At 40.1% G+C, this 26,938-nt stretch overlaps 2 protein-coding genes across 2 annotated transcripts; both read right to left on the bottom strand.

Moving 5' to 3' along the window:
* Positions 1-546: 546 nt before the first annotated feature.
* Positions 547-16,814, bottom strand: LOC306845039 (TSC22 domain family protein 1-like). Its single transcript, XM_079377555.1, has 5 exons — positions 14,903-16,814; positions 6,942-6,993; positions 2,488-5,470; positions 1,518-1,912; positions 547-1,434 (listed from the first exon to the last, which is right to left on the bottom strand). Exons 1-3 carry the CDS (start codon positions 16,252-16,254, stop codon positions 5,255-5,257), a joined length of 1,620 nt encoding a protein of 539 aa, XP_079233681.1. The 5' UTR covers positions 16,255-16,814; the 3' UTR covers positions 547-1,434; positions 1,518-1,912; positions 2,488-5,254.
* A 1,595-nt stretch (positions 16,815-18,409) lies between these two features.
* nufip1 (nuclear FMR1 interacting protein 1) lies at positions 18,410-26,803 on the bottom strand. Its single transcript, XM_079378344.1, has 10 exons — positions 26,491-26,803; positions 24,847-24,914; positions 24,660-24,761; positions 24,509-24,571; positions 22,180-22,256; positions 21,665-21,757; positions 20,726-20,865; positions 20,501-20,641; positions 19,858-20,105; positions 18,410-19,015 (listed from the first exon to the last, which is right to left on the bottom strand). The coding sequence occupies exons 1-10, from the start codon at positions 26,678-26,680 to the stop codon at positions 18,701-18,703; spliced, it is 1,437 nt and encodes a 478-aa protein (XP_079234470.1). The 5' UTR covers positions 26,681-26,803; the 3' UTR covers positions 18,410-18,700.
* Positions 26,804-26,938: the final 135 nt, after the last annotated feature.

The raw sequence follows: 26,938 nt of genomic DNA, 5'->3' as shown, positions 1-26,938 counted from the left end.
ACAAAATTAAACCGAGTACGTTCATCATTTGTACATATACAGTGTTATTTACTGCACTGGCAGATCATCTAAACAGTTAATATAGTGTATGAAGTGTAACTTCACATGTAATTTTAACTGTTTCTTTGTTTCACACACACACACACACACAGAACAATCAATATCAGCATATATTAACAAACTCAAGGGTATCACATCTCCTAACCAACTAAACAGGTGAAAGATCTAGATGCAGCTTTTCTTTTACAACAAAATACAAATCCATGAAGAAGAAACTTACCTCCGAGTACAGGACCTGAAAGAGAACATGACAAACATGCAGGGACTAGAGCAGGGGTGTCAAACTCAGTTTAGATGCAACCCTAATTAAACACAGCTGATCCAGCTAATCAAGTCCTTCAGGCTTATCTGAAAACTACATGGTATGTGTGTTGGAGCAGGACTGCGGTGCTAGAGGATTTAACCAGACTAGTAAACACTGCTGAGGATCAATCCAGAGAACAGGAAACAACACTTCACAATAAAAGACACAGACAGAACCTCACTGATATTCACACTTGCATGGATTTTACTGGCATTTGAAATCAAAGTCAAATCATTTTTACAACAAATAATAAAAATAAAAAAAGTTTTATTTAACTAGAACAGTTTCAAGAAAAGTGAAATGTTGGTATGACACACAGAAACACACGACTGCTTCCATGATGAGCTTCATTATGCCGACTGGAGTGTGTGTGTGTGTGTGTGTGTGAGAGAGAGAGTGAGCGATACAGTGATTCTGACTGAAGGCTTCATCTGTATACACACGCAAACACACTCACTCTTACACGCAAACACACTCACTCTTACACGCAAACACACTCTTACACACACTCACTCTTACACGCAAACACACTCACTCTTACACGCAAACACACTCTTACACACACTCACTCTTACACATACTCACTCTTACACGCAAACACACTCTTACATACACTCACACTCACTCTTACACACAAACACACTCTTACTCACACTCACTCTTACACGCAAACACACTCTTACACACACTCACTCTTACACTCACACTCACTCTTACACGCAAACACACTCTAACACACTCACTCTTACACTCACACTCACTCTTACACGCAAACACACTCTTACACACACTCACTCTTACTCTTACTCACACTCACTCTTACACACACTCACTCTTACACGCAAACACACTCTTACACACACTCACACTTACACACACTCACTCTTACACACACTCACTCTTACACACACTCACTCTTACACGCAAACACACTCTTACACACACTCACTCTTACACGCAAACACACTCTTACACACACTCACTCTTACACACACTCACTCTTACACGCAAACACACTCTTACACGCAAACACACTCACTCTTACACACACTCACACTCACTCTTACACACTCACTCTTACACACACTCACTCTTACACGCAAACACACTCTTACACGCAAACACACTCTTACACGCAAACACACTCTTACACACACTCACTCTTACACACACTCACTCTTACACACACTCACTCTTACACGCAAACACACTCTTACACACACTCACTCTTACTCACACTCACTCTTACACACACTCACTCTTACACGCAAACACACTCTTACACACACTCACTCTTACTCACACTCACTCTTACACGCACTCACTCTTACACGCACTCACTCTTACACGCAAACACACTCTTACACACACTCACTCTTACTCACACTCACTCTTACACGCACTCACTCTTACACGCAAACACACTCTTACACACACTCACTCTTACTCACACTCACTCTTACACGCAAACACACTCTTACACGCAAACACACTCTTACACGCAAACACACTCTTACACGCAAACACACTCTTACACGCAAACACACTCTTACACACACACACTCACACTCACTCTTACACACACTCACTCTTACACACACTCACTCTTACACGCAAACACACTCTTACACACACACACTCACTCTTACTCACACTCACTCTTACACACACTCACTCTTACACACACTCACTCTTACACACACTCACTCTTACACGCAAACACACTCTTACACGCACACACTCTTACACACACTCACTCTTACTCACACTCACTCTTACACACACTCACTCTTACACGCAAACACACTCTTACACACACTCACTCTTACACACACTCACTCTTACATGCAAACACACTCTTACACACACTCACACTCACTCTTACTCACACTCACTCTTACACACACTCACTCTTACACACACTCACTCTTACACGCAAACACACTCTTACACACACTCACTCTTACTCACACTCACTCTTACACACACTCACTCTTACACGCAAACACACTCTTACACACACTCACTCTTACACACACTCACACTCACTCTTACACGCACACTCACTCTTACACGCAAACACACTCTTACACGCAAACACACTCTTACACACGCAAACACACTCTTACACACGCAAACACACTCTTACACACACTCACTCTTACACACACACTCACACTCAAACAAAAACACGCGCACACACACATACTAAAGCGCTGCTGGTGATTGGCTGCTGTGGTATGGAGGGGGCGGGGCGTAAAGTCAAAGGTCACAACCGAACATAAAAACGAGCCGCACAATTCTTCCCTCAATTCATCCAGAGACACCTGATGATGATGATGATCTTCATCCTGCAGAAACGCAAACCTCTAGATCTTCATCAGTGTGTGTGAGAACAGATTATATCTGATATCAAATCACTGATCATCACAGCGTCTCTGATGCATCATCTGGATGAAAACAATCTCCATACAGGCCTTTCATCTTCTGAGCAGCTCAAACACAACGAACAGAAACACTGAGATCATGACCTCGTTCACTCTGAACCTTCATCTATAAAGCTACTGGATCATATTTGATAAGCAAAGTTCCTCTAAATGATCAATATAATGCTGTTAAACGTGTCACACTCGGTCTCCTCATGTCTTCTGTCGTCTGATTGAGTGTTTTATCCAGTAAAAGCTCTTTTAGTGTAATTGTACAAGCGTCCAGCTTCAGTGTCAAATCTTGACTGATTTTGATCAAGTAAGCGTCAGAATAACTGCAGTCATATCACCACCTGAACTCTTACTGGACTGAAGCAGCTCAGCTTTACTTGATTGTCCATCAACCATTTTCTAGATAAATCAGTGCGTCTCAAATCTGATCATCAGGATCTTCTGAGGAGCGTTTGTTTCCAGAAGCTTTACTTTCTCTGTTCCTCAGCGGAGGAATGATCTTCATCTCACATCTTCTGAGGAGCGTTTATTATCTCTCAATCAGCATTGCATTATATGTTTGGCTCATTTACATCTCATCTTACTGTGACTTATTACTGGAGATATAGAGTGATGAATGATATTTAGATCATATTATGTCAGTATCTGCTGCACTGTTATAAACATCTCACTTGATTTACATCACAAGCATCAGGATTTCATCAGAAATATCAGTATTTGCAGCAAATTCATATTTTTGCTCAGTTCGAGTCTCTGAATTTAGCTGCTTTTCCTTCATATTCTCACTGTATCAGAATATATGAGACATAAAGCCTGATGAATACACTACAAAACAAAACACATGCAATCTTTTCAGACTTTAAAAAAATATTTTGTCTAAAGGTTCAAAAAACTGATGTGTTTAAATAATTCTATTATTTAATCTGTCAGGCTTTACAGGGTTAAACACGAGCTGATGGTGAGCGTTATAAACAGATGGAAGATCTTCTGTTCATGGAGCTTCATAATGTCCTTCTGCAGAAGAATGACGAACTACATGAATCATTTCATAACAGCGAGTCAGTCAGCGGTCAGAAGACGGTCTTTAAGTTGCCTTCATGTCTATATTTAGTTGCCTAGCAACATCTTTCACCCGTATCCATGGGAAACACACACACACACACACATGCAGCTGAAACACATCAGTCAGAATATAATATCAATATCATTAACTGTAAGTGCCAGAGGTGACTAATATCATACTTCACCAGTTATATAATCACAACACATTGGCACCTGTTTGGTATTTAAAGGTTTCTGAAATGGTGTTTAAATATGCAAATGATACATTACTCCAATTAAATATGCACTAATTTGCATACATTTCCAGAGCATATATCTGATCATTGGATAAAGTCAGATTCATAGTTCTAGTTTGAGGTTTTCCCCGGAGGAGATTTTGGATTTCTCTTTTATAAATCAGAAAATACTGTCAACAGACAGCAAAACAAACATTTCACCATGTTTTTAGAAGTAAAATATTGCATAAATCAGCGTAAATGAAATATGAACTAATCTTCAGCATATAGAGGGGAATAAAACTACAGTTTGGTGTGACTAAGAGAAAGATACGGATTGCAATAGAAATCTACAGACACAAATACATAAAGTGCAATAAAGGAAACGCTTAGCTGTGTATTTTGCATGTTTTCCTTCCACTAGCATGAAACAAGAGACATGTTATGGAGACATGTTATGGAAGCAAACAGAGCTCAAATCTGACCGGTGAAGCATGAAAACACATGCCTGCAGTATCTGACCTTAAGGTCGTTTCAGAGCTTTCTATGGTCAGGAGTACAGCAAGTAACATGTTAACACCACTAACCAACCTACAGCTACTAGTCTACCTGTCTTCATCTCTCCATGTGAAGAAACGCAGCAGGACACCGGCTTTCATTTCCTCGTCATTTATTAAAGTCTATGTGTAACAGTTTACTGCAGCTGCATGACGTCACATTGTTTTGAAGGAAACATGCACATACTGTGAGGTCACAGGTCAGACTGACCAGAGTGTGACCAGAGCCATGGACCGTAAGGCAAATAACTTAACAAGAGCAGAACTCGCTCACAGAAAATCCACCCTGAAAGCAGATTCACATTCCACCATTTTTTTATACACATGAGACAGAGGTCAAGGTGTCAGGGGTCAAAGGTCACACTCGTCCTCGCGGCGGTGCTCGTTTGGTCTTATTCACATGTTGACGACAAAGTGCTCCTTATGACTTCATTACAGCTAGAGGAACAAAACTAAAAGCCAACCAATAAAACCAGCAGAGCGACTGGAGGCATGGTAAAAACACAAGCTGAGCGGCGGCTAATACTGTCCGGTCCGGCTCAGTCCGGATTGTCTGAGAAGCAGCGTCTGTGCCGTGTTGATTGTGGAGTGCATTCACAGTATGGTCAGGAGAGGTAGTCAGGCGGTGGGTCCAGGGCCCGGGTTTGGGGCCCCTGCGGTGGGCGACCCGGTCTGGACCTGGAACTGCGCCAGCTGCTCTGGACTGGCCAGGTTCTTCAGCAGCGTGTTCTCCTGCTCCAGCTCAGAGTTCCTCTCCATCAGCTCCTTGATCTGCTCCTTCAGCACCTCCACCTCCTCACGCACCGCATACATCAGGTGACTCTTCACCAGGTCCTGCGCAAACACAACCAGACGTTACCACGACACACAAGAGCTTGAGACAATGAAGCCTCCTCTGCTCACCAAGGCTGTGTTTACTTGATCATAAATTCAGTAAAAACTGAAATATTAGCTGTTTTCTACATGAATATCTATTGAACCCTAATTTATTTCTGTGTATTTTCAGCATCATTACTCCAGTCTTCAGTGTCACATGATCTTCAGAAATCATAATAATATACTGATTTACTGCTCAACAAACATTTCTGATTATTATCAATGTTGAACACAGTTGTGCTGCTCAATATTTTTGTGGAAACCGTGATGCATTTTATTTTTCAGGATTCACAGATGAATAGAAAGTTGAAAAGAACAGCATTTATTTCAAACAGAAGTCTTTTCTAACATTATAAATGTCTTCACTGACACTTTTGATCGAATTAATGCATCCTTGATGAATAAAAGCAGTAATTTCTTTAAAAAAACAAGCGTTACTCCATATACACGTATATTCCTTACAGAGATTCCCATCATCACGGTTTGGACATGAGCGTGAGGATAGCAGGCATTCTAGAGTCAGCTAAAGCTCTAGAGAGAGATGTTAGAGCCATCAGCGATCAGGACTCTGTATGCAATCTTTAGGGGAACAGAATGTTCTTCATCCAGAGGGTGGAGCTGCTGGGTTATTCAGGGCATCTGTGTCAGCGTTTGCCTAGCAACAAGCACAGGCTCCAAACAGAGCCGGATCCACACCAAACAAACACTCATCACATTACCAATCACATCCACAGCACCTTGCTCACTAACAATAAGCCAATTATTTCACATAGCGAGCAGCTGTGGAGGAGAACTAACTGTGTTAAATGAACCGTAGCCTGGCTGTTCTGCCGTTTTATATTCTGTATATCTACGACTGCATTATTAATGACATTAAACCGGTTTATTGGGCTTCTTGTCAGAAGTCTTTGTGTGATGGCTGGTTATGTAGAGATGATGTGAAGCAAAATATGACCCTGGAGCACAAAACCAGTCATAAGGCTCAATTTTGTGACTTGAGATTCATCTGAAAGCTGAATAAATAATCTTTCCATTGATGTATGGTTTGTTATGATAGGACAATATTTGTCTGAGATACAACTATTAGAAAATCTGGAATCTGAGGGAGCAAAAAAATCTAAATATTGAGAAAATCTCCTTTAAAGTTGTTCAAATGAAGTTCTTAGCAATGCATATTACTAATCAAAAATGAAGTTTTGATATATTTACGGTAGGAAATGTACTAAATATCTTCATGGAACATGATCTTAATATCCTAATGATTTTTGTCATAAAAGAGAAATGTATAATTTTGATCCATACAATGTATTGTTGTCTATTGCTACAGATATACCTGTGCTACTCATGACTGCTTCTGTGCTGCAGGGTCAGATATAATCATCATCATCATCATCATCATCATCATGAAGAGCAGCTCAGACTCACTCACCATGGCTTGCTCGATCTTGTTGTCTATGGCCACAACACTGGCTCCGGAGGAACTGTGGGAAAAACGAAAGAGACCCGGTCAGTTCATTGATCGACTGATTGATTGATTGATTGATTGGGATGATGTTGCATAAGATGTGCATAAACACACAGCAGGAGAAACAGAACAACGCGACGCTTCTGCAGATGAAGATGCTAAAGGATCCTTCAGATGGACATTACATCACATTCACAGCAGCATCGCGATATCATCATTAATATCTCTCTCGAATGAAGGTAATATTCACCTGTTATCTAGACTCTCAGCGCCCAGAACTGACGACAGAAACGAGATTGAAAAACTCCTCAGATGACAAACACCGACATCCATCGGCAGCGGGTAACACGGAGAATTCATTCTATTCCGCCATCAAGCGCCGAATCACACAAACCGATGCAGAAGCGTCACATTCTCGGTCCTGTGCGTGATTTCTCCCGATGATCGCCACACAAAGGCGCTCGGAATGAGATTACAGTGCGGGAGATCCGCGGACGCTGCGTCATTAGCATAATAAAAGAGGATTGAGCGCACGGCGGCGCGTCATTGGCTGAGAGCGCGGGGTATTTGACTAATCTATGCCGAGCCCCGCCCCCGCGGCTGCTCACGAACAGAGCCGAACGAAGCCGAAGAGAGCCGACAAGGGAGCGTGCTTATTTCCCTGTTTGCAAACACAATCGCTGCTTGTTTATCAAAATATCAACACGTTCCAAAGGAAATTCCCTATTTAAAAATAACTACTATCATTATACTGTTTATTTATATTATTTTTGACGCATTTCAGGTTGTGCTGCTAAAAAAAAAAAAAAAAGTAACTTTTCTTTTTTTTGTGGTGCAATAGCCTGGCTCGTTAAATTTTAAATAAAACTAAGCTATTATAATAATAATAATAATAATGGTCCACAGGAAACATTATGCAACAGAATAACACCCATAATAACTCAAACCTATTAGTATTATAAAGAAAGAGAAAGAAAGAGGCCACAGACTATACAAAAATGATAAAAGAAAAAATCATTAAGCAACAAATGAGTTTATGTAAGCGGTAAAAGAGCAGAACTCTTTCTCATCTGTCTTCAATAGATGAAGCACAGACTTGATTCTAGGTCACATTTACATTTATTCATTTAGCAGATTTCAAGGACTACAAATCATATACGTGTGTGTGTAAATGTATAGAGATATGTAATTTTGTATATATACACTCACATATACCTATACACATATAGGATACATATGTATATATACACATGTGAACCTGGAGCACAAAACCAGTCATAAGTGTCCATTTTTCAAAATTGAGATTTATACATCATCTGAAAGCTGAATAAATAATTATGTATTTTTTCCATTGATGTATGGTTTGTTATGATAGGACAATATTTGTCTGAGATACAACTATTTGAAAATCTGGAATCTGAGGGAGCAAAAAAATCTAAATATTGAGAAAATCTCCTTTAAAGTTGTTCAAATGAAGTTCTTAGCAATGCATATTACTAATCAAAAATGAAGTTTTGATATATTTACGGTAGGAAATTTACTAAATATCTTCATGGAACATGATCTTTACTTAATATCCTAATGATTTTTGGCATAAAAGAAAAAATGTATAATTTTGACAAACTCGAAATCACAAAAATGAAAAACTCCATCACACAGAGACACTGAAGCAGTGAAGTCACCAGAGTCACATGACCAGCCGCTGTTACATAAACAGTGCAGATCAGAAGATTCAGACACACATCATATAAACGTGTCCTGCGCTCTCACATGCTGCTCGTCTCGTCTCATCAACGCCTGGTACGCCGCATGAGCCCAACGTCCAGATACAGGACAAAGACTGAGCAGAGCAGATGCGTGTACAACAACACACGGAGAAACACACAGCCCAAGAACATCTACATCAGAACGAGACGGATGCTGAATAACAATTCAACAAATCCATCTACAGCACACACACACACGGACTGTTACAATCTGAAAATGAAAAACACACACACATGCACAGATGTGTTTGTGACCTCATGAGATACTTTATTAATCCCAAGGGGAAATTCATGCAAGTTAGAGAGAAAATCTTAAACTGGTCAAAATCAGTATAAATGATGAAAGTGAATCTCAGAACCACTGAAAATCAGGATTGTGAATAATTTACAACAAAACGTACAAACGTTTCAGATTCTGCACTGTTTGTGTGCGACTAATCAAATGTGTGTCAGTGATCACGTCTCTTTATTGAAGCTCAAGATGCTGTTTGGATGATCTCAGATGATCAGCTGGAGTTCAATCATCTCCGGTGCTCACACATCATTAAACTTCTCACTCAATTTATGATATAACTTATGGAAATAATTGTTGTATTAAATCATACATTTTAGGAAAATATAAGTACCTTTCTATTTCTTTGCAATAATTTGTGAAATTTACTTGCAATTTCCGAGTGAAGTGTGTATGTAGACGCGCACAGATTTTCTGATAACGATAATTACAGGATATTTTGCTGGTATCTCAAGGACTGCTGTGGATGGCTGACTATTGAAGTTTTGGATATTCTTCATATTCTGTGTGGTGGTCAGTTCACACTGATAGAAATTAATCTTCTCTAATAAGTTTGAGTTGATTTTTTTTTTTACTTTTATGGGCATTTTTACCTTTACAAAGCAATTTTTTTCTAAAAGTATGCATAATGTTTTGAGTCAAATTACTACATTTATTCAATCAATTAAGACATTTGGGCTGTTACCAAACAAATAAAATCACTTCAGTATCAACAAAATTCATCTTTGCAAAGCAGAGGAAACACAGAAGCTACATCTGAAGTGGTGTTTAGATGCGTTTACACACCGTTTAATGCATTTAACCTGCAATTACAAATGCATACATTTTTTCATATGTTAAAAATAAAACAATGAATACTGTTATTTGAAATTATTTAAATAAAAAGAAACTTTAAATGTGAAATGAAAACCGCCGCCACTGGTTTTTGAAAAATACTTGATAAATGTCAAAATCGCACATCGTTAAAACAACAATTACGATTATATGATATATAAATCGCACACTCCTAGTCTCAATGTTACATCACAGTTGGCAACACTGTGAGGAAGATGAAAATATCCACACAATGCCAGACTATGGTTGCCATAGCAACATCAAGGAGGCACTAAGAACCCCTTTTCCACCAACGCAGATGGAAAACTACATGAGCTGCTCTGTGTGTGTGTGTGTGTGTGTCCTGCACTGGGAAATGCTGTCAGATGAGCTCTGCAGTGACAAGCTGAATTATCACTGTTTGCATTATTCTTGCATAATTAGTATCCATATATGAGCTCATTCAGATCTCAACCGTTTGTCTCACTGTAGGACTGCAGTCACTCTGGACAAAAGCGTCCACTAAATGGTTTAAAATATGATTAAAAATGCTGAAAATGACAACTGTACAAAAACACACACATATACAAAATACATTTAACCTAAAATACTGATGCTGAAGAAACACAAATCCATGTCATCGGTCCACTTTCCACTATCCATGAGTGTGTTTCTCACATTTCATCACTCTGATGCAGGGCACATAGCAACTGTTGCTAAGGCATGCTGATTGGCTAGAGGTCTCTGTGCTCTTGCATAAGAGTCATGATGGGAGCGAGCACATCCAGATAAACACACACACACACACACACACACCACAGAACATCAGGAGCATCATCAGCTCCGGCGTGAAACCAGACAGACGTTCAGCTCTGATGCGTTTCCTCTGACGGACAGACTAATGAACAGCAGATGTGTGACAGACAGTACCTTTCGTTTTACACACAGTCTAAGACTAAAGCAGAGATTAATAATAAAAGTAATAAAAAAAGGTGCAGTGCAGTAATGCAGCTGATACTGACTCAAGATGAGTAACTGGATGAACGAAAAGTCTCAAGAGGAAACACATTCAGCTCATGTTTTAAACAAATAAATAAGAAGTTATTCAAAACGCTTATTTTGTTTACTATGTTGAGAGTTGCTGGAATCACGTTTGGTCTCATACTGTATGGTGTATCTTGTCAGTGTGTGCACTTGATTGGCCATTTTCAGTGATTAATAGGAAAGTGGGTTCAGCTGAATTCTAGCAGTGATTTGTTGGGTATAAAAAGGTTATTATACCGCACCAGCCCTCGTGTGAAGCCCTCTTACTGTGAAGACCATCGACTCCACCGGGCTAGGACACCGGCAAAGGATACAAGTATCGCTTTTTATTTTTCTTTCTTTCCCTTTATATGTTTACTATTGAAATGTTGTTGTATGCATTTGTCAATTTTTAATTTCTGTATTTTCTTAAATGGGTGTGTATAGAGTATTTACAGAGTGTTAACTTTCAGTTTTAGCTACTTTTGCTTATTTGTAAGTCGCTTTGGATAAAAGCGTCTGCTAAATGACTAAAAGTAAAGTAAGGTTACATTTTGCATTAAAAATGAAGCCCGTCTGCATTTATGCATTTAGCAGATGCTTTTATCCAAAGTGACTAACAAACATGTGACAAAAGCAATTCATCAGAAAGACAACTATCTTTGTAACACACAACGCCAGGTTTATTAGCTTATACTACATTAGGAAGTAAGCTAAAGAGGACGAATGCAAAGAACGAGACATTTGATTTGAGGTCCATAACCATTTTCACACACACTTCGTTCTCTGTCAGTTTCTCATTACTGTAATATAGGATTCCTTTACTGCAAGAAGAAATATGATCTGAACATGTTCTTGAGAGACTCATCCAATTTCATTTTATCTCTAAAGGAGATGAATAAAACTAAAACTGATGAAACACACACACATCTGACGTCTGGGCAGCAGAAATAGGGCACAGCGCGTGACGACTGCAGTCACATGAGCGCAGCCAGAGCTGCAGTAATGCATGCGACCGAGCACAGCTGCGAGTGGAGATTCACTGACACCTGAAGGACAAACACAGCACTGCAGCTGCTTCTGATCAAACCCATCACACACCTGCCTTCCCATCAGAGTCAGTCACTCATCATCTCATTTAAACCAAAGTGAAGAATAATATACACCAGTCTGTATCATAACAGAAATCTCAGAGATAAACAGTTATCTTCCTAAGATCAAGACAGTGGCTAATATCAGCTAAAACCAAGAGACTCACGCATAGAAAACCACAAAACCAGCAGAAATACTGTCACTAGACCGAAATATCAAAGCAGCACTGCAGTCTTCAAATGCTGAACATTTTACAACTTCATTCTATAATACCTCTGTAATGTGATCTGCACTGCTGCTCTATCTACAAGATGAATAAACGTGAATGAACAATACTGAATATTCAGATGATTTAAGACCAAGAACATCATATAAGTAAAGAGTCAGATTAAGGTTTCATGTTCAATATTAATAAGGAGGAATCACTGAATGAGCGTTTGAGTCACATGACTGATGCGGAGCACTGCACTGATTACATACGAGACACAGCGATGGATTCATACATCAGTGATTCAAACTCACACCGTACGGTACTGTACTGTACACACTGTACTGTAGACCGTATAGAGCAGGCAAACACTTCACACTGCACTCCACTGTCATCACGGGCCCTCATTACACTATACACACTTAATTCAGCAAGTGGCAGAACAGTCATTCTGTGCAATTATTTTTTATTCCAATACCGTGCTTTTGTCAGTCAGATCAAACAATGAGTCAAGAAAGATGTAAGATTGATTTGAAACTTTAATTTCAAAGTAAAATAAATAAAAGTACATACAATCAGTTGCTTTAATTTTCATGGTAAGAAGGGTTTAAAATTAAATTTTTACAGTTTCTATGAACTTTTGCAGTTTCTTGTTGAGAGCTTTTAGAGACATCCACGAAACAGACTAAAGACTATTAAAAATTAGACAGAAATTAAATTAAAAAAAAAATATATATATATATATATATATATATATATATATATATATATATATATATACACGCACACAGTTTTTAATGTGGTAACACTTTATTTTGAGGTGTCCTTGTTAGACGTTACATATACTTACTATAGAATTTGCACAAAATAATGCATAGTTGCATGCAATAACCCTAAACCAAACCCTAATCCTAAACATAACCCTATAAGTACATGCAGTTAATTAATACTCAGTACTTAAATGTATAATTGCACTGTAACAAAGACACCTTAAAATAAAGTGTAACCAAATGTGTAAATATATGTGGATGTTTCTTGCTCTCTTAGAGCTGCCAGCCTGAAATGTGTTGTACCTCATGCAATTACAATAAAGCATCTCTTTCTTTCTTTTTAAACCTTTGCCAAGTATTAAAAATCAGTGAGCTCTTGACCAGACACACAGAAGATACGGTTACTGATGAAGCAGGAGGATGGGTGATCATGTGTGTCACTGCAGATATTATGGAAATATCAGACATATCATTCTGATTCATCAGGACTAAAGAAACATATGAGCACAGGAAAAACTACTGACAAAAACAGAATAGAATATTAAATACATAAAACACTGAACAGATGACTGAAATTACAAAAGATGCCACATGATTTATATTTAATGCTCTGGTTAAACACCTGAGAGATACAGATCTATCAGAAAAACTGAAAAATCAAGCAGAATTCATGATGTACTCGATAACTTTAACCCTGTGGATGGTAAACAGGCCGCATCACGCAGGTGATTCAGAGCTGATAAAGATGACGCTCACTGAGAACAGAAATCAATCCACATTCAATGCAAACACGAGGATCTGAAGCATCAACTGCATTAAATCCCTGCAGGACGTGATGAGCGTAACGACACGCAGCCACCGCAGCATCAGCACCACACTCACAAGAGCATCTTCTGCTGAGTCACTGCAGATGCGTCACCATGGCAACCAGACCGGTCAATCCAACACGCTAGAGCTACTGACCACACTCCAGCAGACAGAGATCAGGCTGATTGCTGGGAAAAGTTTTAAAAGAGATGGAGAAAGAGGAACGACGGACGAGTTCTCTGGAGACGAGCGGATATATTTAGAGGCACTAGATTACCCTGACATTGACCACAAACAGAACAGAGCGCCTCGTTCAAGGACAAACTCATCAAAACACTGCAGGAGAATCACACTAAAGCTCACTAGAAAGATTATGCTATTAAAATGTGTCACTCAGGAATCAGAGTTCTGCATTACAATAATTTGGGGTTTATTGACATGCTAATAACCTCACAATACAAAAATCTTAATGGTCCTAAAAAGGGAATGCAAAATATTACAACTTTCTCTGATTTTGGAGTTGAAATATGACCAGAGTCCTCATTTATCAACAGTGCGTACGCACAGATGTGCTCGTAATGAGTGCTTACACACAGTTTCACGCAAAGTGTGAGATCTATCAACTAGCACTTATATGTAGGAATGTGTGTAAATATAAGGACAAAATATAGAACCTTTTCTACGCACTGTTGATAAACGAGGCACCTGGATTTGAGATTCACCCTTCAATGAGGTCAGATGCATAAAAATATCTTTTGTTGCTTGAAATAAAAAAAAAAATTTAAATTAAATATAGTTCTTATTTAAAAAGAGGTATATAATACACTTTTAATTTAAAAAAATAAGTTTGAAGTTAATGTACTAACAAAAATATTAATAAAATTATATAAACATTTAAAAATGTAAAAAATATATATTTTTTAAAAACTTTTTTTACACAAGTTTAAATGCATCAAGTTTACCTAAAATAACAAAAAAATTATATTAAAAAATAAAAACATAAAAAAAACAAAAAAAAACACAATAAATTATATATAAATTTGAAATAAATAAAAAGAAACTTCAAAAGGCATCTCAATTATCCTAAAATAACACTGAACACAATCACAGTCATCACTCCCTCATAAACAAGTGGTTTTGAGTTTGTCTCTTACCTGTCTTCATCTGCTCCAGTCGAGACAGCAAAAGCACCGGCAGCTCCGTCCTGTCCGAGAGCAGCAGCAGCCGGTCCTGCGAGGCCTGCCCTGCCTCCAGCAGCCAGTGACAGCAGCGTGTGGTGCTGCAGCAGGAGCCGCTGCGCATCTTCCAGCTGCGAGGCAGTCACGTACGCGGGGCCCGCCAGGTGCAGAGGGGCCCTCAGCGGCTGCAGGTCGCTCTGAGCAGAGCCGGAGCTGCGGGATGAAGACAGCTGCGCTCCAGGTTGGTCCGGGTTGATGCCCATCTGCAGGGGCCTCGGAGACACGGGCCCCAGAATCCCGATGGACACTGGAGGGGCTCTGGGCGACACTGCGTTCGGAATCGGAGGAATCTGAAGAGGTTGGACGTTTGCTGCGATCTGAGCGTATTCCACCGGAGCGTAGCTGCTCTGGGGCTCTACACTGTAGGATCGTACCGGAGCGGATGAGCTCTCCGTCGGAGGAATCAGGTGAGCGCCTGCGTCTTGAGCGTAAACCTGCTGGACATCTCCTGCGCTGCCGCTCAAGGTGCTTCCAGAGGAGCTGCCGCTCGTGGTCTCGTGCTCTGATTGAATGAGGCTCTCCACGGCTCTGTGAGCGACGGACGCGGCGTCTCCAGCTGGTGCTTCTTTTTCGTAAAACTCCGTACAAGTCCAGCGTCCTTTCCGAAACGGCTCCGTGTTGGAGTCTAGCTTCACCACCCTGAAGCGCGACGCGGTGGTCGCAGGATTTGCGGATACAAACGGCATCGTAGCTCCAGCGGCGGAGTCCGTCGCGACAGAAACCGAGCTTGACGCGGATCCGCCGGCCTCCGCTTGAACGGAGCGTCCGCTCGGGGCCAAAGCCTGCTGAACGACGGGGATCGCGGAAGGAATCGTAGAAGGAGTCGTTGAAGGAGTCGTAGAAGGAGTCGTTGAAGGAGTCGTAGAAGGAGCCACGGATCGTCCGGTCTTGTGATGATGATGATGGACGCCGTTGACCATGTATCCCTGGTGCATCACCGGCTCGTTAGGCGACGCGACTCCCGGCGTCTCGCCGCCGTGTAAACTATTCAGCGTCTCCTCAGACGAGCTCCGCTCGGGGACGCCGGTGTCCGTGGCTCGGGAAACCGACACGTCGAGGATATCTGACGACGACAGGTCCTCGGTGTGCGACTCGTCCATGTCGTCGTAGCTCTCGGTGTCTTCGGCGATGCTGTTGTTGGCGCTGGCGGAGGACACCTGCGCGGGCAGGACGCTGGTGATCTGGAAGCCACTCTTCTTCTTCACCGTCGGGATACCGAGACTGTGCGGCCCGGGGGACGACGAACCGGCCGGCGGCGGATGCGCCATCGCGGCGGTCGTCGGTAAACGGTGCGCTGGAGCTGATGAACACGCTACAGTCGGTGCAGTGACGTCGTTATCAAACCGTTTATAGTCCCCATTTAAAGAGTCTGACAGCTGCTCCGACGGATCTCTGCGCGGCTAGCGATCAGCGAGTGTTTATGATGAATAACGCAGGCTAGCGTCGGCTAGCTCCCGGTTAGCACGTTAACCGCACCGGTTGGTTAACAGACAACGAACTCAATCCATCAGCAGAATATCGTTAACTTTATGTCCTGACAGAAATACGCGGTTGTGTCAACGACACGCGTCAGTTACCGGCTGATAAACGAACATAAACAGACCGTCGACATCACCTCAGAATTGCAGACGCTCCTCCGAACTCTTGATTTGAGTGAATTCGGACTCAGACGCTCCGAGTCGCCGGTTAAATCCGTTTCACGCCGCTTTCTGCTCTCAGGCCTGCGTGAGGAGGGAGAAATGGCTTCATTCGCAGGTTTGCTGTCTCATCCCGTCGCTGTCTCACCGCTGCTGAACGCTGTTAGCACGCTAACCGACGAGCTAGCAGCGGTGGTGACGCCGGCAGGGGCGGGGCCGTGGCGCGCAGGACACGCCCACCGCTGATCCGGGAATGCAGAGACGTTATGGAGTCATTCATTAGTTTTCACATCTGTTTGTGAAAAATATATAAATTCTAAAAATATATATAAAAATATTACATTATAAAATATACATAAAAAGCATTTTAAACCATTTTATTGTTGTTATATTTTACATGGACTAATTAACCTTTTAGTATTGCAGTGTAAATAATTTTAGTGTAATTGTTTTCAGTGACACTGAAGTAATAATATTGCAGTAAAGCATCTGTAACAATACATCACAGATATAATTGCAAATTTTAAAAAGCTATTTATATCTGAAGAGTTCAGGTGTAAAAGCCTCTAAGTGCGTCTGAAATGTTCTAAAATTAGTGTTTTTCTCAGGTTCCTGTTTAAAATTTTAATTATTTCACTTTAATAGCAATGAAAGAACCTATTCGTTGCCATTAAAGTGAAATTACTGAACCTTTGCATCTGAATTCTTCATACACACACATATATATATATATATATATATTAAAATATTACATGGACTACTTAAACGTTTTGTTCTTACATATAAAAAATACCAAGATTTTTTTCCTCAGAAAAAGAGTTATTCAGGAAAGATATCTGTATTAATTCATTTTATGAACACTTTAATGTTTCATTTGCATTTGTTTCAGTATTAGTTTATTTGTGTTCATGTAAGATAATATAACTAGTTATTGAGTCAGCTCAGGTCCATTAAACAATGGCAAGAGATACAACTTTTGATTTTAATAATATATTAGTAAGTGCTGAAATTAACATGAACTGAAATTGATAAATGATTGTTTATGATGAATTATTTTTATTCCTCGTTTGTAATTTGCTTTGAACAGAAGCATCCACTAAATGAATAAATGTAAATATCTGGAAGCATTTTCACTAACTAATGTTAACAAATGGAACATTATTATAAACATGAATGACGACACAGAAATGGGAGCATATCCACAGCCAGTAAAGTTCAGACTGATTTCATTGCATAATAAACAGGCAGTGTATTGTTAGATTAGCGCTTGAATTGAGTGGCGCGTCACAGCCGATATCTGACGCACACATGATCTGAGGAGCTGAGGGACAGGACTGTGCAGGTTACAGGTTTGTTACAGGATAAACCTGCAGAACATTAAACACGACAGACGTCAGCATCTCCACCCTTGATGGATGTGACACATGAACAGCTGCAGGTGAAGACGGAGCTCATAATCAGTCAGATTCACACACACCTCTCTATTCACTGCCTCTGAGAGAATCACAGTCAGAACAAGAGCTCAAAACAGATCACACTCATTCATATCCATTCATTAGGAGTCTTTTAGAGCGGTCAAACGATTAATCGCATACAAAATAAAAGTATAAATACACACACATGCATGTATATATTCCAGAAAAATATTTTGTGTTTATATATTAAATATATTTATATATAATATAAATTATATGAATATAAATATATACATGTAAATATTTTCAAAATATACACTGTATGTGTGTCTTTATATACACATAATAAATATACACAGTGCACACATATTAGGTAAACAAAAACTTTTATTTTGAATGCGATTAATCACAATTAATCGTTTGACAGCACTAGTCTTTTCTTTTGAAAGACCAAACATCTGATTAGTAAACAAAAATGAAAAATAATAAAAAAAGTTTGCTTGTCTTTGTTTCCACTGGATTTAGTTTCTAAAGTCACTATGAATCACTGGATGTTCTCAGATGTTCCTCTCCTGAGGAGAACCACCAGATCCACCATCAGTCGTGTGTTTGTGAAGAGTCTGGTCCTTCACCTGCTCATCTGATCTGATTCTCTTCACACATCAGGAGAGTGTTTCCTCAGACTCGCCACATACTAACTGCTGAGCAAACAGCTGCTGGAACACACTGGGCCGCTGCAGACTCTCCTTCACTCGTGTGTTCTCTCCAGCGCTCTCGGAGCGTCTCTCGTGTGATCGGTCGATCAGGCCATCTGTCTGAGGATCTCCGTCTCTACTGACGTCCTCATCGCTTGTGTTCACAGACACACTGATCTCATGAGAGTCTTTAGCAGCCAGACCGAAGAACCCGCTGCGGACGATGAAACGGATGCACTGGAGAACCACGTTCCTCTCGTGACGGATATCAGGAGCCAGTAACTGCACAACAAACACAGCATTCAGAAGTAATATTATTACAGTTTAAAGCAGCTGTTTTCTATGTGAATGTGTTAAAGTGTAATGTATTTCTGTGATCTGCAGCTGTATTTCCAGCATCATTACTCCAGTCTTCAGTGTCACATGATCTTCAGAAATCATAATAATATACTGATTTACTGCTCAACAAACATTTCTGATTATTATCAATGTTGAAAACAGTTGTGCTGCACAATATTTTTGTGGAAACTGTGATGCATTTTATTTTTCAGGATTCACAGATGAATAGGAAGTTCATAAAAACAGCATTTTCGAAATAGAAATCTTTTGTAACATTATAAACGTCTTTCCTGACACTTTCCATCAATTTAATGCAGCCTTGATGAATACAAGTATTAATTTCTGTCACAGACAAAAATAACCTCACAAATACTGTGTACACGAAAGCAGTGTGAACATACTGTTAAATAGGTGTGTGTGTGTGTGTGTGTGTGTGTGTGTGTGTGCATGTTTATGTGGTTTATGAGGACACAAATGTGTATAATGACATGGGTATGACAGAGGTATTACAATATGAAGGTGGTTTATGAGGACACTGCCTATGTCCCCGTAATTCAAAAGGCTTAAAAAACATACTAAATGGTGTTTTTTTGAAAATCTACAAATGCACAAAGTCTTCTGTGAGGGCTAAGTTTAGGTGTAGGGTTGGTGTAGGGCAATAGCACACACAGTTTGTTCAGTATAAAAACCATTACGCCTATGGAGAGTCCCCATAAACCACAAAAACCAACATGTGTGTCCGTGTGTGTGTGTGTGTGTGTGTGTGTGTGTGTGTTTTCTCTCACCATCTCTAGTAGTGTTGCTCGATGTCTCTGTGGCGCAGCATGTTTACAGGTTTTACCGCCTCGTCCTCCTCTCACCCCTCGACCGCGTCCTCTTCCTCTGCCGGCCGGGGCATGATGGGATTGCTGTGGTGGTGTGTGTGTGTGTTTCTCCTCATGCAGCGCTGGGATCCTCTGGACAGGAAGTGGAGGAGCATCCAGGAGCGTCTTATTCTCCTCTAAAGCCTGACTGACCCTCAGCACAGGAGCGTCTGTGATGGAGTAAAACATAAGAAATATAATGCAGCGTTTCAGCAGCAGTGCTTTCATGAGAACAGACAACAATATAAAATATAAAAACACTTTTTTTCCCTTTTTTTGAGGTGGCATATTATTCTTTTAAAATTGAATAATGCATTTTTTAAAATCATTTTACACCACATGAGCATCAGACAATAAGACTATATTTATGGAAAACTCAAGACTAATAAGATTTAAAATAATCTTAAAACGTTCTTTGTATAATGCATGAAAACATATGATATATCACATGATGCTGTATTGTAGTTCAGAATATGTATCTGGATATTTAGTGTAATTGTTATTTATTTGACTCTGATAACTAGAATAGTGTTGATGCTGAACATCATCAGGACCAAACTCGTACCGTCTGTGTTTCCTTCGCTCTCACTGGAGGTCATATCATCCCCATAGCTGGACATCAGTGACCCGAGGGCAGAGGTCATGCTCTTGGGGGCGACAGTGAGTCCAGTCTGTGTCTGCTGAACAGACTCGTCCTTATCAGACTCTGACAGAACACAAACAAAGTCTGATTGACTGAATGAAACGCAGTTCTGCATCATATCAGCATCAGCAGTGAGAGGAGACTGACCGGGGTCACTGCAGACGAGAGCCGCGAGAGGATCTCTGTCCTGATGCGGCCGCTTCAGATCCGTCTCAGAGCTCGTGTGACGCGATCCTTCAGACCCCCAGCGGTCAGATCCACGTCCCCTACCGCAGCTCCTGATGCGACTGCACACAGATCACGCTTAAACTCACTCCACATTCAGAAACAAAACACAGCGAAAGGAAGAGCACACCCAGAAACAGAAATCTGCTGAAAATCTGCTCATCCCAGATCAGGATGAGTGTGTTTCTTCATCAGGTTTGTAGAAATGTGTCTCTGCATCAGTGTCTCAGCAATGGATGCTCTGCAGTGAATGGGTGCCGTCAGAATGAGAGTCCAAACAGCTGATAAAAACATCACAATAATCCACAGCACTCCAGTCCATCAGTTAACATCTGGAGAAGACTAAAGATGAAACACATCCAGCATTAAGATGTTTTTAACTAAAATACTATAGAGTCCATAATCCATAATAACTCTTCCTCCAGTGAAAAAGTGTTCTGGTCTGAATCAGGAGAGAAAACTGTGCAGATCAAGCAGCGTTTACAAGACAGAACAGATCTCACATCAAAATCCAGACACATATTTGTTTAGAGACAACAGGAGATGCACGTTTTCACTGGAGGAAGAGTTATTATGGATTATGGACTCTATAGTATTTTAGTTAAAAACATCTTAATGCTGGATGTGTTTCAGCGTTTGTCTTCTCCAGATGTTAACTGATGGACTGGAGTGCTGTGGATTATTGTGATGTTTTTATCAGCTGTTTGGACTCTCATTCTGACGGCACCCATTCACTGCAGAGCATCCATTGCTGAGACACTGATGCAGAGACACATTTCTACAAACCTGAAGAAGAAACAAACTCATCCTGATCTCAGATGACCTGAGGATGAGCAGATTTTAATCTGATCAGAAACGCACCTGAACTGAGCCGTCTCCAGCACGTCTCCTCGCTGCTCTTTCATCTCCATCAGCTTCAGCTTCTTCTCTGTGTTTCTCAGCGTCGGATAGTTTCTACACATATGAAGGAATTCAATAATAACACTACTTTCTTCTGTTTTGCTTGTAGAAGTGTTATATAATAGGGCTAAAAACAATTAATTGCTTATTACATGCGTACAAGGCTAGAAGCTCAGCAAATCAGTCGATATACTACTGTGATTGTAGTCGTTAAATATAAATGTAATTCATATAAATTCATGCATCACCTAATTTCATCATAATATATAGGCCTGGCCTACAGAAAATAACATTTATGTTTAATCTATCTAATATCGTGTTGGTCATACTATACAATCATTTATTGCTCGTCTTTGTTGAAGAATACAGAACATAAAGAGCTTTAAATATTGAAACAAAGAGCAATATTGGTAAAAAAAATAAAAAACAATTTTTCTAGTTCTAGCTGATGTAAAGCAGAGTAAAGTCCGTCTCACTTGCGTCTCTCCTCTCTCCATCTGGCGATGTCCTCTGCCGTGTCCAGTCTGATCCTCTTGGCTCCTGGAGCGTGATTCTGCAGGAGAACAGCAGCGTTACACATCTTTAAACACCTAAAACACACTCACACAGCTATAACGAGAACTAGATTAGTGTCCACACCAGGGGCCTGTTTCAGAAAACAACTTTACCAAATAAGACAGGCTTCTTTCAGTTAGTCTGACTCATTTTGAACCAAATCAACTGACAATAAGTCAGACTAACTGAAATAAGCCTGTCTTATTTGGTAAAGTTGTTTTCTGAAACAGGCCCCAGCAGATGATAATGTTCTGTTTATTATAAACACACTGTAGTTTAGTGTCGCTTTAAATGCTCGAGCACGGATTCTGATTGGCTGTCAATGTTTTTAGCATTGTTAAAGTCGCTCTGAAAGCGATTCCAGTGATTGTTTCTCTGTCTCATTATCATTATTGTCAGAGCCGATACTACCTATATGCAAAAATATGCATGCTGCGTAAACACCAGGGGGTCCCTTTTGCTCTCAAAGATGATTTCATTTTAGTTTAGTTTATGATTTTGGCCAGCGGTTATGAAAACATGAATGTTCATTTCCTGCAATGCGGTGAATATCGTTCATAACTTTTGTTATGAATCAGTTTATGTTTGATTTTAAATGGTGAAGTCTTTGCAGTGCATTTCCTATTTTAACCCTTGTGCGACCTTATGGACATTTTTGTCTTTTTCAGTTTTTTTTTTATCATTTTGCCTGTGTGTGTTTTTATTGGAATTTTTATATTTTACCCTCATTTCCTTTAATAAATCTATTTTACACGCCGCAAAAACATTGTTCCTCTCAGGACCTTAAAGACAAAAATGTCCCCATTGAAACCCATTGAAACTGCTATTTTTAATCCCATTTAACTATAAAATGATGCAGTCTTTGTTAATAGGCTTTCATTCTGCTTGCAAGGCTTCAAAATGTACATTTTTACCAAATGGATTTTCTCAGGTTTGGCCTATAAAGCAAATCCTCACATTTTCCCTGTTTTCTGCTTTTGCTGTATTATAGAGCAGATTGGATAAATAATGCAGCTGTAATTGTGTGGATGTGTTGATATGCCTGTCAGAGTGTGGTGTGTGTCCTAAAAAAATAAATAAAAGTGTGTGTGTGTGCACCTGTAATGTTTGAGAGAGAGAAATTATACTGTCCTGGAATCATAAATCCCAGCGCTGTGTTTGCCAGCGGAGCTTTGCTGAATCTAACGGGAAAAGTTTGGAACGGCACCCAAACACAATCTCACTAAAAGCTCTTTTTTCAAGATATCAACCTCAAATTTGGAACACAGCTTGTTTAGATTTATGGCTTTGATTTTCCGGCAATTTTTGTGTTCAACATGTTTTATAAAATATGTTTAAAATATTATATAAAATATATATTTTTTTTACAACTTTTTGAACTTCAACAATAATCTGCCACGGGTCTTTTTTAAAATGAGACCAAATTTAAGTCTGTACTCCCAAACTTCAAATTTATATGACAGTTTTTAGACATGGACATTTTTGTCCTCGATGAACCTATGTGACCCTGGACCACAAAACCAGTCATAAGTGTACATTTTTTGAGATTACATCATCTGAAAGCTGAATAAATGATCTTTCCATTGATGTATGGTTTGTTATGATCGGACAATATTTGTCTGAGATACAACTATTAGAAAATCTGGAATCTGAGGGAGCAAAAAAATCTAAATATTGAGAAAATCTCCTTTAAAGTTGTTCAAATGAAGTTCTTAGCAATGCATATTACTAATCAAAAATTAAGTTGAGATATATTTACAGTAGGAAATTTACTAAATATCTTCATGGAACATGATCTTAATATCCTAATGATTTTTGTCATAAAAGAGAAATGTATAATTTTGATCCATACAATGTATTGTTGTCTATTGCTACAGATATACCTGTGCTACTCATGACTGCTTCTGTGCTGCAGGGTGTAACTTTTTTTAATTGATGCACAAGGGTTAATCAATTTCTGTGTAGTAGGCTAATACAGGTTAAATTTTATTTGCACAATTATTTCTGTTGTATTTGCCCTATGGTTTGTAATTTTCTTCCTTTTTTGTATTACTGACTTTTTTAACTCACTGTTGTTTGACAGTGAAACTGCTCTGAAAGACTAGGTTAAGGGGTTGGGGAGCATTTGGGGGTTTTTAATTCCCACAGACAGACATAGTTTTCCTTAGGGCCCTCAGAAGTGTCGGATCGGCTCTGATTATTGTTGTGGACCTGTGATGTTCAGCAGGAGCTTCTGAAGAGGACACTCACGTTTCTCCAGTGGATCTTCACCAGCTTCTCGTGTGCAGTGAAGCAACAGTCTTCAACAGAGCACTGCAGACACACAGAACGAGCAGAAGAGCACTAATGAGACGCTGTACGTCAGAGGACAGCCTCATATGAATAAGCTGCAGTGGCTCACCTTCACGTGCTGTGAGATGTGTTCATCATATTTGTCTTGAGTTTTGAAGCCTCGGTCACACGTGTCACAGAAATGACTGAACTCAGGCTCTTTCTGCTGCTTCTGCTCAAACACACGCATCAAACCTCATCATACAGGACACATCAATCAATGGAACAGACAGATGAAGATCAGTGTCTGCATTTACCTTTCTACCCCAGTGATGCTGCGCTGGACCCCGCCAGCCGTGAGGATGAGGATAATGATGAAGATGACCTGAGAGAAATGACATGAGGTCAAACAGAGAAATTATTATACAACTCACCGTTTCATATAACAACCACAACAACAGTGAACTAAACACACGAGTATACTAACTGACCGGTGAACTGTTCACATGATACTAACTGACCAGTGAACTGTTCACATGATACTAACTGACCAGTGAACTGTTCACATGATACTAACTGACCAGTGAACTGTTCACATGATACTAACTGACCGGTGAACTGTTCAAATGATACTAACTGACCGGTGAACTGTTCACATGATACTAACTGACCAGTGAACTGTTCACATGATACTAACTGACCGGTTAACTGTTCACATGATACTAACTGACCGGTGAACTGTTCACATGATACTAACACTAACTGACCGGTTAACTGTTCACATGATACTAACTGACCGGTGAACTGTTCACATGATACTAACTGACCGGTGAACTGTTCACATGATACTAACTGACCGGTGAACTGTTCACATGATACTAACTGACCGGTGAACTGTTCACATGATGATACTAACTGACCAGTGAACTGTTCACATGATGATACTAACTGACCGGTTAACTGTTCACATGATACTAACACTAACTGACCGGTTAACTGTTCACATGATACTAACTGACCAGTGAACTGTTCACATGATGATACTAACTGACCGGTTAACTGTTCACATGATACTAACACTAACTGACCGGTTAACTGTTCACATGATACTGACCGGTTAACTGTTCACATGATACTAACACTAACTGACCGGTTAACTGTTCACATGATACTAACACTAACTGACCGGTTAACTGTTCACATGATACTAACTGACCGGTGAACTGTTCACATGATACTAACGGACCAGTGAACTGTTCACATGATACTAACTGACCGGTGAACTGTTCACATGATGATACTAACTGACCGGTTAACTGTTCACATGATACTAACACTAACTGACCGGTTAACTGTTCACATGATACTAACTGACCAGTGAACTGTTCACATGATGATACTAACTGACTGGTTAACTGTTCACATGATACTAACACTAACTGACCGGTTAACTGTTCACATGATACTAACTGACCGGTGAACTGTTCACATGATACTAACTGACCAGGTATGTGATACTAACTAAATTAACAGTTTACTAGGTACATTAAACTGATACAACTAGATATATGATACTAACTAACTGAACAGTTAACTGGAAGTGTAATACCAAATAAATGAACAGTTTACTGGGTGCATGATACTAACTAGATATATTATGAGACTAACTAACTAGATATATAATACTAACTAACTGAACAGTTAACTGGGAATGTGATACTAATTAACCAAGTACACAATACTAAGTGAACAGTTAACTAGGTGTGTAATACTAACTAAACAGTTTACCAGGTACATGATACTATTAATAACTAGTTAACTGGGTACACGACACCCTGAGGACAGGGATCATCCTTTGCTCCTAACCCGTGGCACCCGTCCAGATAAACACGACAGAAGCATGTGCTAAAGGCACCTCTCAGAATACCATGGTATTACCCTGGTACAGTGAGCTCGTGTACCTGCGTACTGTTGCGGCTGATAGTGTCCGGTCCAGGGTCCGGTCTGCACCGGTTGAGTCCAGCTCCAGTCTCGGGACGCCTCGAACTTACGGTTGTTCTGCAGCGCGGATCCGCTCCAGTGAGACGCCGCCGGAGGCCCCGCTGCTGCGGTGAAGCTCGGCGGCGGATACCGCTCGTGTTCCCCCATCATGACCGACACAGCGCCGCTCGAGTTCTAGACCGGTTCCGATCAGCGTTCTTACAGTCACATAAACACAAACACGTGCTGCTGTTACACACGAGCGTGCGCGTGCATTCTACGTCACTTCCGAACGCAGCGAGCGCGTGCTGACGCTAGATGACGCTATACGTCATCGAGAATAAGTACAGTTTTTGTTCGTATTTTGAATTAGATTTTATTTGTATAATTTCTGCTTTCATATTAATTTTAAAGTTTTAGAAATTGCGT

This window comes from Barbus barbus, assembly GCF_936440315.1.
Source record: "Barbus barbus genome assembly, chromosome: 25".
Lineage (NCBI taxonomy): Eukaryota > Metazoa > Chordata > Actinopteri > Cypriniformes > Cyprinidae > Barbus > Barbus barbus.
This window is presented reverse-complemented; position numbering and strand designations above follow the sequence as displayed.